General features: G+C 43.5%; 1 protein-coding gene across 1 annotated transcript in view; it reads left to right on the top strand.

The window, feature by feature from the left end:
- The window catches only part of TNNT2 (troponin T2, cardiac type), a 65,946-nt gene that overhangs the window by 27,016 nt on the left and 22,595 nt on the right, over positions 1-16,335 (top strand). Inside the window, exons 6-9 of the mRNA XM_068266145.1 lie at positions 6,490-6,513; positions 8,265-8,286; positions 8,974-9,034; positions 15,170-15,286. Of these exons, the coding sequence (XP_068122246.1) occupies positions 6,490-6,513; positions 8,265-8,286; positions 8,974-9,034; positions 15,170-15,286 (224 nt within the window). The remainder of the gene's footprint in view (positions 1-6,489; positions 6,514-8,264; positions 8,287-8,973; positions 9,035-15,169; positions 15,287-16,335) is intronic.

Below are 16,335 nucleotides of genomic sequence, written 5' to 3'. Positions count from 1 at the left end.
TGTGGCGTCAGGAAACAATGTAATAAATTGAGATACGAAGCTCTGCTGTCAGCGTGACAGCAGAGCGAGAGGCTTGCAGCATCGTAGTATCGGTGTGAACGATGGGCGCACATGTGCATGTAAATACAGAAGTTGAAATCTGTGCCCTGGCAGGGTTAAGCGGACATAAACAGGGTGTAGATTTCAACTAGCGTGGTCTGGAAGCGGTTAATGTGCATAAATACGTACAAATACTGTCACCCACAGGGACAGGGACCCAATCTGTTGGGCAATAGTTTGAGGATGAGTTCTGTACAGAGGGGACACTAGTCTATAGGCTACCAAGTTGTGCTAGAGCTGTGGAGAATTGAGAAGAGACAATGGCGTGACAGACAATGGAGCAGCTTCTAGTGGGCAGTGTAAGGAGGGGAACTGAGAGCTCAGGCATCATTTGGGTGTCATTGACATTAAAGATCCATCACTCTGAAACTTTAGGCGATGTTGGGGACACCTGTACACACGCTAGTTTCTTGCCTTAGAGGGTTCTCAAATTGTCATCTAACGTGTATCAGGCTTTACTGCCTTTAATACCTGTTTTTTCCCATACATTAACTTTTGTTCATGATTCAAAAACATTATGTAGCCAAGAGAAAAAAACTTGTTGGGCTTTTGTGCAACTTCTGCACATAAATTAAATAACTGGGAATAACTGGGCACAAATGATATAATTTCAAATTTATCGAAACATTCATAATCGTATTTCAGCTGCCCCTTAAACTTGAATAAGGACCAGCTTAACACCCCCCCCCCCCCCCCGACCGTGTAACGCCGATGGGCATGACTGTGGCAGCAGCCCCAGGACCGCCTTACGCCAATTGGCGCTAAGTCCTGGGGCGGGGATTGGCAGGAGATCGCGCGCCGATGTGTGCACATCTCTGCATGAATGATGGAGCTCCACTCTGCCATCAGCCTCCCAGCGGCTGTCGCTGCTAGGAGACTGTTAGATGGCAAAACCGCTGTCTATTTACTTGGTACAGCAGTGCGATCTAAAGCTGAAGCCTATGACAGCTGATCACGGTGATTGGCTGGCTGGCGGGGGAGGGAGGGCTGGGTAATAAATAGTAAAAAAAAAAATAGCAAATTTTATTTATAAAATAATAAAATAAAATGTATAATAAAAAAAAAATAAACATTGTGGGAGCGATCAGACAAAAGGGGAGGAATCACTTGTGTGATGAGTTGTGCCGCCCTGCAGCAAGCCCTTAAAGCTGCAGTGGTCTTTTTTGTAAAAAATGGCCTGGTCACTGGGGGGGTTAAGCCCAGGGTCCTCAAGAGGTTAAATCAAGCATGAGGCAGGGCTAAACTATTTTTTTCTTTTTTGTTTATGAGCTAAACTAATGACATGACCATTGAGAGAGTAACAGGAAGTTTACACTCTTTTATTTATGCAGTGGCTGTGATTGGCGACATTGGGTGACTGATAATAAGCCACCTTAGTAGGCAGGCTTTTAGTTTGACAACGAGTGCAATTCATAGATTTGCTTAGAAAAGTGCTGGTTGAGAGGTCCCTATTCCTACCAATAACCTAGCTTTTACAGAAGAGGAAGTGATGATGAGATGGCACCTAGGTTCCTGTGAGAATATTCTTGCTCTAGTTTTTCAATGCCATGTAGATCTCAGAAAGAGCAATACTGCTTGAAGACTCCGTTCACAAAAGCAGCTACGAAGTAACCCTGTAGTAAAAAAGTGCCCAGTTTTTGGACTTATCTTGGGAGAGGGAAGCCTCTGGATCCTTCCGCCATCCTCCTTCATCTTTCCATCGTTGTCTCCGCATGAAAACCTTTGACAAGCACGTGTCCATGGCTCCCGCATGTGCAGTTGCACAGACCTAAACTGGCTCGGCTATTTACATGGCTAGGCGCAGTACGGCCGCACTTAGGGGGTCTCAGTGATGGAACGGCCTGGCGGAGGAGGACAGGGGTAGTCTCTGGATCCTGGATTCTTAACTCCTTCCCCAGTTAAGTGTCTAAATTGTTGTTTGTAAACCTCATAGGTTTGCTTTAAGGCTCAATCTAGGCTAGATACAGTAGCAGGAACTTCCTGTCTGGCACTTATTCAAGCAAAAACACAAAAATAGTACATAATTAAATACATGTATTTTTTACTTGTATTAACGTGTAACATACCAAGACATTACTGTACAGCTACCAACAACATGTGTTGCTTTTCCTTCTTGACATAACATTCAGTCAGGATACACTCAGTGGTTAATGACCTGTAATTTATAGCATTTACTAGACTGTGTGCTTCTGAGGGTGGCAAATTCTCATAGCTTATTCTTAGACTAGACCAGGAAGCAATGTTTTGCTCTCAAGTCCGGCATGCCCTCTAAGCACAAGAAGAAGAGTACTGACAGCTTCTCTTTCACACATGGCAGCCAATCACAGGAAAGTATTTCTTGTACTGATGTTCAGCTTCTTATTCTCAACAGCATCTTCTGGACTACTAAACACACACAAACTCTGTTCTAAGTGACATGAATAAATATATACTGTATTTATTTACTCTACCTTTGTCAGCGTGAGCATAATACGTTTACTTAAGTTATTTTTAATTATGTTTTACAAAGAACTTACATAACATCAAGTAATATTATCAACCTTGCTTAGCTCTTATCAGCACATCCACACACTCTGAGTACAGATCACTAACAATAAATCATTGATTTTTTTTTACTAGTGATGAATCATTTCTTTAGTGTAAACAGTGTAAGTCACAATATTTTAAAACAAAGTTAAAATTGGTAATGCATGTATGTTGAATGATGCCAATGCTAAATAATAATAATAATAATAATAATAATAATAATAATATGCAATCAAAATAATATGTAATCATTTTATATAATAATTTCCCTTTCCCTGCGTTCTTTCTGTGTCTGTTCATCCATTGTACCTAGTGCACATGTGTAGTACTTGGGCGGAATTTGGGCAGGGGGATTGGCCGCGCACCCATTGGCCTAGCGTTCGTTATTTAATGGGCGGCCTTTTTTTTCACTAGCAATAATAATAATTCATTATCAGAGCCTCATTTGAAAACATTTAACCATACTTAAAACCACTTAAGGACCAGCTAACGCCCATAGGCGTCAGCAGGTCTTAAGTGGGTTACCATGGAAACGGCCGCTCGATCGAGTGGCCTTTCCATGTCAGTTCACGGAGGGTGTCTCCGTGAACAGCCGGAGAGCCGCCGATCGCGGCTCGCCGGCAAAATGTAAACACGCGGGGAAGAAATCCCCGCTGTTTACATCATACGGCGCTGCTGCGCAGCAGCGCCGTTGTTATATTTTGCATGGAGTTTGTGCGCTGCACCTGAAGCAAACAGAAACAAACGCACAAACCCACAACCAGGCAGAGATGTCACTGTTAAGGAAAAGACTGACAAAACCAGGAGTAAATGAATAATAAGGATTTATTATTAAATGAAAATAAAGTAATACTGTGCATTAACCTCATGCACGGAAACAATCAGTATCAACTTGCAGGCAACGTATTCTACACACATACAATACACTGCATCAAATAATACAGGCAGATATATACAATAAGCATACAAGGTATGAAAATCAGGGTTTATACAAGGACCTCTCTGCATAAAGCGAGTTATGCAGAGTAGATCCAGTGTATAGAATTGTGTGCACACAGACCCTGGATCCAGAATAGTAACACAACATAAACCTAGATATATATATACAAAATACAGATTCACAATCGAGGAGGAGACACACGGATAGTCAGCAAGCATAGGTCATACACAGGAGATCAAACAGTACAGTAATCGCTAGGCAAAGAATAGTCGGTATCAGGGCCGGATTTCTGGAAAGGCCACAAAGGTCAAGGCCTAGGGCGATAAAATTCAGCAGGGCGCAGGACTTGGAGAGATAAGAGGTCACATGTCAAAGTAAATCACTTCTGCTTTGCTCTATTCTGCCTGAATTCCAGAGATCCCTGCATCTCTCTCACTACAGAGTGTGTGATGACAGCATCTGTTGTCATCTGAGGATATTGTCCTTAGTATAATGAGTGGGGACATACAAGCTGCTGTGAGAAGAAAAATATATGTGCTCAAGTAGTAGAACTTTTGAGTTCAGATTAGTTTCTTTATGCACGCATTCACGGACAGGAATTATCAGCTCTCCTCTCCCCCTGACTGATATTTATTACTTGGTCAGAGCTGTTAAAGACCTGAGACCTGTTAGATTTATGGTTTGTTTTCTTTGTAACATTCTCTTTGCTACAGTTTACCTCTTTCCTGACATGTTTTAGAAGCAGCAAAGCATTGTACTGTGTTAACCATCAGTGAAAGCAGGATGTTTTGAAACAGAATGACAACTGTATTACATTTATTTATATTTACAAAACAATGTATGCATCTCCTGCTGACTGTATATATAGCTGTGTGTCCTACTCCTAACATCTTGTATACAGGAACAAAGTCTGAAGATGGCTCATTAGCCAAAGGCTCACTGTTTTCTTTTGGTTAGCCAATAAATATTATCATTCTATTACGTAAAAACTTCCTGCTGACTGATTAAGATCTGTCTTAACTTGCCCTAAATTGTCACTGTGTAAAGTACACCTGAGCTTATGCTAGGTATGCATGATGCAATTTTCTGACAGATTTACTGTCAGATCGACTATTTCCAACATCTGCTATCCGATAGATTTTCTGAATGTTTTTTTCATAGAAATGAACGGAAAATTGATTGAAAAATGAATTGACATTAGAAATAATCGATCTGACAGTAAATCTGTCAGAATTGCATCGTGTGTACCTAGCATTACACTATATCTATGCCAGCATGTGTAGTATGGGATGCTTCTACTCAGAGACGGGACAAGGTCCTTCAGCACCCAAGGCTGAGACAGCAAAGTGCGCCCCTCCATCCCTCCCAGTCCCACCCCAGCCTTCACACACTGATTGCTATAGACTAATAGGTGCCCCAGGGCCCCCCAACCTCCCCAACACCTTAATCTTTAGTTATCTAGCTTGCAGTCACTGTCATGTATCCCCTTTTCTTATTTCTTTCTGCTTCAAACACAATTGGGAATGACAGCTGAATGAATTGTGCGTCCCCTCCTACACTGCGCCCTGAGGCTGGAGCCTCTCCAGCCTCTGCCTCGGCCCTGCTTCTACTTACCTGTTCTCTGGTTTGGATGGGTTTCTCTCCTTTGTGCTGCACCATCACCTGTTTGTGGCTCTGACTGAAGCAAGTCGCACAGAGGACAAAGAAGCAGTGCATACTCTGTGCTCTCGGACTTCTTGTTATTACGCACTCCCGTACAGGTGTGCACAGCAGCCGAGGCTGGGAGTGTTATGGGTATGTGTACTTGACAAGTGCTGCTCATATATGAGCATCATTTCTGAATTATGCAAGCCCAGAACACTATCGGCTGCTGTGCATCCAGGCAGGAGTGCAAAATTACATGGAGTGGACAGAGCATGCACTGCTTCTTTGTTGAACAGGGAGGGCAAAGCAGCAAAACAGACAGGAGCCCATTCAACCCAGTCATCACTAGTCAGAGTTGGACAAAATGGGGGGGCGGCCTTTGACAGCTGGCCTAGGGCGCTGGAAAGTACAAATCCGGCCCTGGTCGGTATACAAAGCACAAGGTCAACACGGGAGATCAAATACAGCAGGGAATCAAGGAACTAAATTACCAGGAACAGGGAACTCAGGGCAGGATGGCTAGAACCAGGAACAAAGAGCTAGCAACTTGTTAGTTTACAGGTGTGGCTTAAATGGCATGCTGAGAGACCATGTGACAGTTCAGGCCTCCTCCCTGTCTGTGGAGAGATCTCTAGACAGTCCGCCCTCTGCTGGTGGGCAGAGGAAAGTTCAGGTTGTAAATTCATGGAGGAGGCTGGTGACATCTGCTGGTGAAGCAAAGTTAGTTCATGCAGGAATTTACCAGCAGATGCAGATTGTAACAGCCGTAAGGCAGATCGGCAATCCCCGGCCTTTGATTGGCCGGGGATCGCCTGCATATGATAGGCTGAAGCCTATCCTACAATGCGCAGGACGGATATCCGCCATGCACCACTCACGGGGGAGGGAGAGGGAGGGAGAGGGACGGAGTGCCGAAAACGCTGCGGAGGGGGGCTTTGAAAGGCCCCCCCCCCGCAAAGCGCAGCAAGCCGGCGGCGATCAGACCCCCCCAGGAGGACATCCCACTAGTGGGGGAAAAAGGGGGTAAGTCTAATCGCCCTGGCTCTATCCTGATCTGTGCTTCGGGCTGGAGAGTCCACGCAGCACAGATCAGGCAAACCACCCCTGGTCCTTATTAATAAATGTTCTCTATATTTTGGGTAGATGTTTAAGGTTACCATGATAGCTGGAAATCAGCTTTGGAATACTGATATACTAGAAAACTATATTTAAAAACCATATCCTCGGATCAGAACTATCAGCTTGCATGTCCAATAATATGTATTCGTCTTGTTTCACAGGTGGAGATGAAGAACATGGAGGAGGTAAAGTTTATATTGATATATTAAGATAAAACACCTAATCACAGTTTACTCTGCAGGGAGGGGCTGCAAGCATGCTTTTAAACAAAGACCATGAAAGAAAGGAGAACATACCTTTAAAAGCAGATTATTAGCAGTAGGGGGGCACGATTATTTAATGTATAGTCTAGAGATTGAAGTTCTTTAAGTTCCACACCATTGTAGAACGGTACAAAAAAGTACGTGCAAAAAATAAAAATGTACCAATAGAGGAAATTGTAATGACAAAAACAAAAATATCGTTATCATTTGATTTATGCAGCTGCTAGAAGCAATATAAATAATTCCAGGGAACATTCTCTTCAAATTTAAATCCCACCTTTTCAAAAGGAAAGGGAGGGCTGAGCTGCGACACTTTACCTATATACAAAGGGCAATCTGCTACTCACTGATTATTATCAAAGTCTATATCTTTATTTAGCACATTGACCAATTACCCAAAACATACCCCCCTCCCCCCCATGCATTAAAAGACCATAGGCTGTTTGTGTTCAAAACACTACTCATTTGCATACAAAAACCTTCAACCGGTCTCCAAAACCAGCCAAGTTGTGCTTTTGTTATATAAAATAAACATTTTGGTCAGCCCATACACACGCAAGAACAATGTCGTCCAGCAGGGATTGGTGCTTAATCCCTTAGGCAACATTGCAGGGCCAAGGCTTACATATGCACCACCAGCCTGAAGGAAATCGATGTGTTCTGTTGCTGAGCGGGAAGGGACGGGGATAGCTGTGTGGATGTGATGTCACATGGGAGCCGGGTAAGTAAGGTCGGACTGCTGGGGTGAGAAATAGAGAGGGCTCAGAGCTTAAACTGCCAGTCTGTGCTAGAAACCATGGAGATGTCATTCACAAAACAAAAGCACATAGTGTATACATTCCCTAAAGATTAAAAATAAACCAGTCAGTGGGTAGATATTGTTACTGCACTGGTTTTGCGCTGACACTGGTTACTGTACTGTTTGTAATCTGACACAAATTAGCTTAGTTCTTAAAGGAAACCAGAGATCAAACAACAAAACGTTTTATACATACCTGGGGCTTCCTCCAGCCCCATGCGCACGGATCACTCCCACGCCGCTGTCCTTCGCTGCCTGAAACTTCAGCATCGCGTCCGTTAGTTCTGTCAGTAACAGCCAGTCTGCACAAGAAAAGTGCGTCCTCTACGTATGTCTCCGGCAGCCGCCAGAGAGATACGTAGAGAGTGCATTTCCTCTTGCGCAGACTGGCCGCGACTGAAAGAACTAACGGGACCCGATACCAGAGCTGCAGGCAACAGAGGACAGCGACGTGGGAGCGATCTGTGCGCATGGGGCTGGAGGAAGCCCCAGGTATGTATAAAACTTTTTTTTTTATCTCTGGTACACTTTAAGTGGCAAAACATAGCAATGTTGGGGATGCTATTTAGCATTGTTAAGTGACGCACACTGAGCACACTGCACCCACAATGCCACTGACTGATGGAGCATTCACTGAGCAGAGCATATTCCAGGCAGTGCATCCCAGTTTGGTCAGAATTATCCAGCACCAAATATTATGATGTGGAGTATTAAGAGTTCAAAGAAAGTTTATTCTACTGACTGGTGCCTGTATTATATAGCAGTGCTGCTGAAACTGTCCATGAGAATGTTATGAAATGTTTAGGAACTGAAAATCTCTACATTGCATGATATTAAATAACTGCTCATTTAGACTTTTTGTTTCTTTTTCCAGAAGAATCAAAACCCAAACCCAAGTAAGTAATTCTGCGGTAGTTGTTTACCAACGTGAAAATGTCCGTGTGAACCCGGCTTTAATCTGTTGGTTAGAAGTTTCTCCTCTCCTCCCTCCCTCCCTGCAGAGTTGTGAGCGGGTGGTAACACCTAATCACCAATTCCAGCATTGTATCTCCTTGGCAATAGGGCATCATATGACACGCCATCAGGACGTGCCAGCGTATTACACGTATTACAGCCATGTACACAGAGCATTGGAAATCACTGCAGTTTTGCTATGTTGAGCAAGTGCGAGTCAGGCAAAAATGGCGCCGGAAATTTGTGCGCACCAGGCGCCACCATAAGCATTAATGGGAATAACAGCTATAGCGGCACTCAGGCAGTAATTTGTGCACCATCAAGAGATGGAGCCCAAATTAAGATAAACACAATGTAATTTGGTTGCCAGTGCCCAGCAATAGCCACGCTTGCCTGGAGGGGGAATAGTAATTAACACAGCCGGGACTTTTGCAGGAGCAAGGTGAGAAGTTTTTCGGCTATACCCTGCGCCAAAATTTCCTAGTTCCTTAATTGTGCCTGTATCTGGGCTTATTACTGTTGTGCACTTGTCACTCCCATTTTCAAAGCCAAATATGAGAAAATTGTTAAGATATTTCTATATATGAATGTGTATGATTAATGCTTGACTTTTTTTTGTTGTTTTTAAGGATTTTCATGCCAAACTTGATTTCCCTAAAAATTCCAGATGGAGAAAAAGTTGATTTTGATGTAAGAACAATATCATTATCATATTTATTCCTTTTGTCAGTTAAGTTTGATAATGCATGCATCCAATCACAAAAGCTACTTAGTTTATAATCAATGCTGTGTATTTTCATTGCTAAGCCTGGTCAATATTTAATTGCAGAGGAGCAAAGATAAATGTTAAGAAACAGAGAAGGAATTGACGTCCAGAAACTCCCACCTTTCCTCACCAGTAGTTTGTTGTGTGAACTGATTCAGAGGGACTAGGAGTTGGCATGCAGATCTAAAGGACACTGAGGATGCATTGTACTTGTGTAATGCTGCCACAAGATAGAAGTAGCAAATAGAAAAAAAACAGCAGCGTCAGAGGGAGAGAGAGGAACAATGTATCCAAGTATCGTATGTTTCGGTAAATTACTAATCTTTCCCTGCATGCAGAAATTCTTAGTGAATGTGGGTAAAAAGTCTAAAATAACAGTCAATAAAGTCTCATATTCCTTATCTCCAGGGCTTAAATCATCAAAAAGAGAGAGTAACTACATGAACAAACTTTGTGAGGAGAAAATGCATGATGGAGCACTTGGATTCCAAAAACTCAGTTTTATTTCCAAAATGTTAAAAAACATACCAATCCATGTGACAATAAAGATATAACTTAGGTTTAAACAGTTACAATTCTGAGGCACAGACATGGCTGTCAAGGAGGTGCAGCGTCAACGTTTAGCACCCTGCTTTCTTAAGACCCTATTTTTCCTCACAATTTGGTAATATTTACAGGATGTAGTAGTCACAGAGCATGGACACAGTGGGCCAGATTTATCAAAGCATTACCGACAGTTTTTTCTTCTTAAACTGTCCAAACCAGCAGGGGGGAGTGTTCTGAACGTTTGTAAGAAGCTCCCCAATGCTTTCTTAAGTGAAGGGAGATAGTAGCAGTTCTGAGAGTTTTCCTTAGATTAAGAACAGCGCAGAACTGTCCCTGAATAAGAAGTGGCTAATACCACTTCTTAACCTCGCAGAGCAGGTATACACTGACACCTCATAGCTTCCTTTTTAATTTACTGCCATCTACCCACACTCATTTGTCACTGAGGTAAACTTTCCTTCACCCTGGTGATGTTTATTTGTTTAAGAGAAGGAGGGGAATTGTGGACCAGTGTGTGGAGAATTGACTGTTTAGAGCATGTTTAAAATGTGTGTAAAAGACAGAGCAGTCATTGGGATTATTTGAGAATGAAAGTTTACGAGATTAATTACAGCCTGGGCTGTATACACTGTTGTATTCGTTTGTCTGAGACACCGTTCTAGCTTCTCCTCTCTTAGAACAGTTCAGGAAGGAAACAGCACCATCTAGTGGCTTCTTAAGGTGCCTGAGACAGTTCTGCACGGAGTTCTACAAACCTACCAGCGTTTTGTCTCAGACACTCTTGATAAATCTGGCCCAGTATAGTTAGCCTCTGTCCTGCCCCCACGCTGAACACATCTTCCAATCTCCACACCTTGATTTATGTACAAGTGGCTGATGGTCAAAGAATGGGGAAAAATAAAAGACAAAAAGAGCAGTCAAGAGATTCGGGTCACACTGGGACCCACACAGACTTAGGCTGCATAACTGCAGTTTTAACAATTATGGCTGCTGCTACTCTTTTGCCTCCTGGATCTGTCCCATTGTAAATGTGGCACAGAGGTAATGAAAGCTACTTTCCCATTCAGAATCAGAATCAGAATCAGAATCAATTTATTTTCGCCAAGTAAGTTTGCACCTACAAGGAATTTGTCTTGGCAGTTGCTTAACAAACACAAACAAAAACAATACAAGGGCAGACAGTGTGTATATTACAAGTCAAGGACATTATAAGTATAGTGGCAGTAAGCAGTGTGAGAATTGTTCATTTACAGTTCTGTGCTGATTACTATCAAGTCCTAGCAGCTCTAACGTGGTTCAGCATTAAGTATGGCTACCGCTTGAGGAAAAAAGCTGTTCCTGTGTCTGGAGGTTTTGGTAGCGATTGACCGGAATCTTACTCCTGAAGGCATGCACTGGAAGATGGAGTGAGCTGGGTGAGAGGGGTCACAGGCAATTTTGGTTGCTCTCTTTTTGCACCTGCTAGCGTAAAGATCCTGCAGGGAAGGTAAGCTACAGCCAATTATCCTTTCCGCTGATCGGATGATGCGCAGCAGCCTCCCCTTTTCTAATGCTGAGCAGGAGCCGAACCATACAGTCATAGATGATGTTATGGTGGATTCGATGATTGCAGTGCAGAACTGCACCATTAGATTTTGAGGTAGGCCAAACTTTTTCAGCTGCCGTAGATGGTACATTCTCTGTTGCGCTTTCTTGACAATAGTGGCAGTGTTGTTGTCCCATTTTAAGTCGTTTGAGATCATGGACCCAAGAAACTTGAATGACTCTACCTGGGTTATTGTGCATCCATTTATGGTTAAGGGGAGGTGCTGGGGGGGAGATCTCCTAAAGTCTATTATCATCTCCATAGTTTTGAGAGCATTTAGTTCCAAGTTGTTGCTGCTGCACCAGAAGGAAAGCTGTCCCACCACATGCCTGTATGCAGACTCATCCCCGTTTTGTACGAGACCAACTACTGTTGTGTCATCTGCAAACTTCAGAACCTTAACCACTTGAGGACCCACCCTTTACCCCCCCTTAAGGACCAGCGCTGTTTTAGCTGATCTGTGCTGGGTGGGCTGTGCAGCCCCCAGCACAGATCAGGGTGCAGGCAGAGCGACCAGATCGCCCCCCTTTTTTCCCCATTAGGGGGATGATGTGCTGGGGGGGTCTGATCGCTCCTGCCTGCTGGGTGTTGCGGGGGGGAGGGGCACCTCAAAACCCCCTTCCGCGGCGAAATTCCTCCCCTCCCTCTCCTGCCTGTCCACCCCCGGTGATCCGCGCTGCACAGGATGCTATCCGTCCTGTGCAGCCAGTGACAGGCTGTCCCCTGTCACATGGCGGCGATCCCCGGCCGCTGATTGGCCGGGGATCGCCGATCTGCCTTACGGCGCTGCTGCGCAGCAGCGCCGTACAATGTAAACAAAGCAGATTATTTCCGCTTGTGTTTACATTTAGCCTGCGAGCCGCGATCGGCAGCCCGCAGGCTATTCACGGAGCCCCCCGCCGTGAATTGACAGGAAGCAGCCGCTCACGCGAGCGGCTGCTTCCTGATTAATTAGCCTGCAGCCGGCGACGCAGAACTGCGTCGCTGGTCCTGCAGCTGCCACTTTGCCGACACACGGTATAAGCGTGCGGTCGACAAGTGGTTAACAGATGGATCTGTGGAGATGCAGTCATTGGTGTAAAGTGAGTACAGCAGTGGGGAAAGCACACAGCCCTGAGGTGCACCAGTACTGACTGTCAGAGAGCTTGATGTGTGTTTACCAAGTCTAACACGCTGTCTTCTGTCGGTTAAGAAGTCGGTTATCCATTTGCAGATGGATTCAGGTATATGTAGCTGGGAGAGCTTGCTGTGTAGCAGAGATGGCATTATGGTATTAAATGCAGAGCTGTAATCTATAAATAAAATCCTGATGTAGGTTCCTGGGGTGTCTAGATGCTGTAGTGCATAATGCATACACATGTTCACGGCATCATCTGCGGATCTATTAGGCCTGTAGGCAAATTGCAGAGAGTCCAGCAGGGGATCTGTGATAGATTTCAGATAAGCCATTAACAGTTTTTCGAATGCTTTCATGACCAATGATGTCAGGGCAATAGGCCTGTAATCATTTAAGCATGTAGGTTTTGGTTTTTTTGGAATTGGTACAATAGTTGAGCTTTTAAAGCAGGCGGAAACAATTGAGAGTTCTAGAGATGCTTTGAGTATGTCTGTGAATACAGGAGCTAATTGGTCGGCACAGAGATTCAAGCATTTCGCAGAGATAGCGTCTGGCCCCATTGCTTTCCTAGTGTTTTGTCTTTTAAAGAGTCTATTTACATCTGATTGGCATATTGTTAGAGCATGCACATCTGGGGACAGGTCAATAGATTGTGTCTGGTCTGCTGTGTTGTGTACATACTGAGGCACCGCAGAGGGTGGAGACATTGGCTGGCAGGAAGAGTGTTCAGTTTGCCTGTTGCAGAGATGGAAATTGACTTGTTGTGTTTGGCTTTTGTTGGTAGTGTCAAACCTGCAATAAAATGTATTCAGCTCATTTGCAAGCTGCAGGTTATGTAGTAAGGGGGGAAATGTATTCTTCCTGTAGTTTGCAATTTCATGTAGAGATTTCCATATCGTGGATGAGTCGGCGTTGGAAATTTTTTCCTCAAGTTTTTTAGAATAATCTTTTTTTGCGTCAGTAATGGCTCTCTGCAGTTTGTATTTCGCAGCTTTGTAGAGGACTTTATCGCCTGTACGATATGCCTTTTCTTTATCGAGGCGCAGCTTCCTAAGATGTGATGTAAACCTGGGTTATCGTTATTGTACCTGGTGCACTTTTTTGTGGGGATGCAGGACTCTTCGCAAAAGGTAATATATGATGTCACAACAGGGCCGGGCCGAGGCATAGGCTGGAGAGGCTCCAGCCTCAGGGCGCAGTGTAGGAGGGGGCGCACAATTCATTCAGCTGGCATTCCTAATTGTGTATGAAGCAGAAAGAAATAAGAAAAGGGGATACATATCAGTGACTGCAAGCCAGATAACTAGATATTAGGGTGTTGGGGAGGTTGTGGGCCCTGTGGCCCTCTTAGTCTAATAGCAATCAGTGTGTGACAGCTGGGGTGGGAGGGATGTAGGGGCGCACTTTGGTGTCTCAGCCTTGGGTGCTGGAGGACCTTGTCCCGGCTCTGTGTCACAGCGTCAGTGTATTCATTTAGGTCACTGGAGGATTCTTTAAATAAATTCCAGTCAGTTAAATCAAAGCAGCTCTGCAGTTTTTCTACAGCTTCACTAGTCCATTTCTTAACTGTGTTCACTACAGGTTTGGCAGTTTTTAGTCTTTGGATGTATGTTGGGATAAGCTGTATAACAGCATGATCAGAGTTCCCCAAAGCTGCCCTGCTGACAGAGTGATACGAGTCCTTAGTCATAGTGTAACAGTGATCAAGTGTCTTACCTTCTCTAGTTGCGCTTGTGACGTGTTGCCTGTATTTGGGGAGTTCTTTGGAAAGATTAGCACTGTTGAAATCCCCTAGTATGATAAAAAAAGAATCTGGGTACTTCCTTTCCACCTCGGTGATTTGATCTGTGAGATCTTGGAGTGCAGGCTGCATACATGTTTGTGGAGGGATGTACACAGCAACCAAAAGAAATGAAGAGATCTCACGGGGTGAATAGTAGGGTCTGCAGTTTATGAAGAGAGTTTCCAGCCCAGCCGAGCATGTCCTCTTAATAACTGTAACATCCGTGCACCACCTATCATTAATATAGAAACAGAGTCCTCCACCTTTGGTTTTGCCAGAAGTAAGTGGGTCCCGGTCAGATCTGTAGAGTGTAAATCCATTAATCTGCAGAGCGTTGTCTGGAATAAGCTCAGATAGCCAAGTCTCTGTGAAGCAAAGGGCAGCAGAGAGATAAAAGTCCTTCTTTGTTCTGATCATTAGTTGAAGCTCGTCCAGTTTGTTATATATGGACCTGACATTTGAGAGTATGATTCCAGGTAGTGGAGAGCGCAGTCCTCTGCGTCGAAAGCGAGTCTGGATCCCGGAGCGCTTGCCTCTTCTTCTAAGCCTCACTGCCTGGTTCAGTACAGCAGCTCCACTGGCCAGAATCCCCAGAAGATCAAGAGTAGATGAAATATCCAGGGGTAGATTATATTTAGCCAAGTTCTGAATGCTCAGTAGTTGTTCACTGGTGAAGGTTATCCGGGTTGGGTTGCACAAGGCAATGTTGAAAAACAAAAATACATAAAACAAACATAGAAAGACAGAGCATGCTGCCGAGGCTGCCATCTCCAGGCGCCTCCTCCTGACGACGATCTCACCCTGTACAGATGAGTTCCATATTCTCTGAGATATATTTTGTATCCTTTATATATTAAAACAACATAAATTACCCTGAACTGCTTCTGATTAATTTGGTCTCCTTTGCCAAAAATGGGTATTTAAATGTTCTCTGTGCTGGAGTAATAATGAAGAGTATTATTGTATGTAGCAGCAAGCAAGAACTTCTTACTTTGTTGATATAATAGGTTTAATATGTTCCTTTACAGGACATTCATAGGAAGCGCATGGAAAAGGATCTTACAGAACTTCAGATGCTTATTGAAGCCCACTTTGAGAGTCGCAAAAAGGAGGAAGAAGAACTACTGTCTCTGACTGATCGCATGGTATGTACAGAAAAGTCCAAAAAGTTTGCTCTCATGTAATAGAATGCCAAATAAATAAATTGGAGTACATGGGCAGCCCACTGGTTAAATGGATCGCACTCTGTCCTTATGGGTATTTTGTTCTAAATATATTGTCTAAATGGGCTTTTGCATACATCAAGAAACTCTGTGGCATGAGTATAGAAAGGACTTCTTTCTTATTAGGCTGTCATATAGATGTTGCTTGTGGAAATTGCACTGAATTGTAGAACAATTTACAGACACACCAGCTGCAGTAAGATGTTTTTGCAGGTCTTTGGAGGTGATATTTGGGTTGTCTGTAACCATTCTCACAATTCTCTGCATATGGCGCTCCTGTATTTTTTGGCTTGCCATACATAAATTTAGCAACAACTGTGCCTGTGGCCTTCTATTTCCTGATTGCAATCCTTACAATCAACACTGAAAATTTAAACCTCTGCATTAGCATTCCGTGGCCTCCCCTAAACCATGATACTGAACAATGTTTGTTTTCAGATCTTTGGAGAGTTGCTTTGAGAAGGCCATACTATTACTTTTCAGAGGAGTGTTGAAGAGAAGCACAGCTTGCAATTGGCCACCTTACATACCTCTTCTCGTGATTGGATACACAACAATTTTTTGATTTTTTTAAAAAAAATATTTGGATTCCAAAAGCATTGTAGGATAAAACTGTCCACCAGGGAATCCCTTATGCATTCTCCTGATAGCAACAATAGGTCAACAGTCATCAAAGCTTTAAGATAAAGCATACAAACTTTTAAGTACACAAAGCATGTTGGTAGTATACAGCTTTATGCAAAGTCAAATGTCAATAACGTTTCCTACTTTTATGTAGATATTTGTGGATCCTCCCTTTTTTGTGTAGATAAACATAACTTCTTATTTGAATACATTGCATTTGATCTCATGATCATTCAAGCTTATTTTTAGATTGATTGTTCCATTGACCAAACTGATTGTATCATGTATGGCCCCCCTTTTTGAGACGGCAAACTGCTGTTCAAAACCATTCAAATGAATTAATTTCA

The sequence above is a fragment of the Hyperolius riggenbachi genome, chromosome 2, assembly GCF_040937935.1.
Source record: "Hyperolius riggenbachi isolate aHypRig1 chromosome 2, aHypRig1.pri, whole genome shotgun sequence".
In the NCBI taxonomy this organism is placed as follows: domain Eukaryota; kingdom Metazoa; phylum Chordata; class Amphibia; order Anura; family Hyperoliidae; genus Hyperolius; species Hyperolius riggenbachi.
The sequence above is the reverse complement of the archived record's forward strand: the minus strand, read 5'-3'. Positions and strand labels throughout refer to the sequence as shown.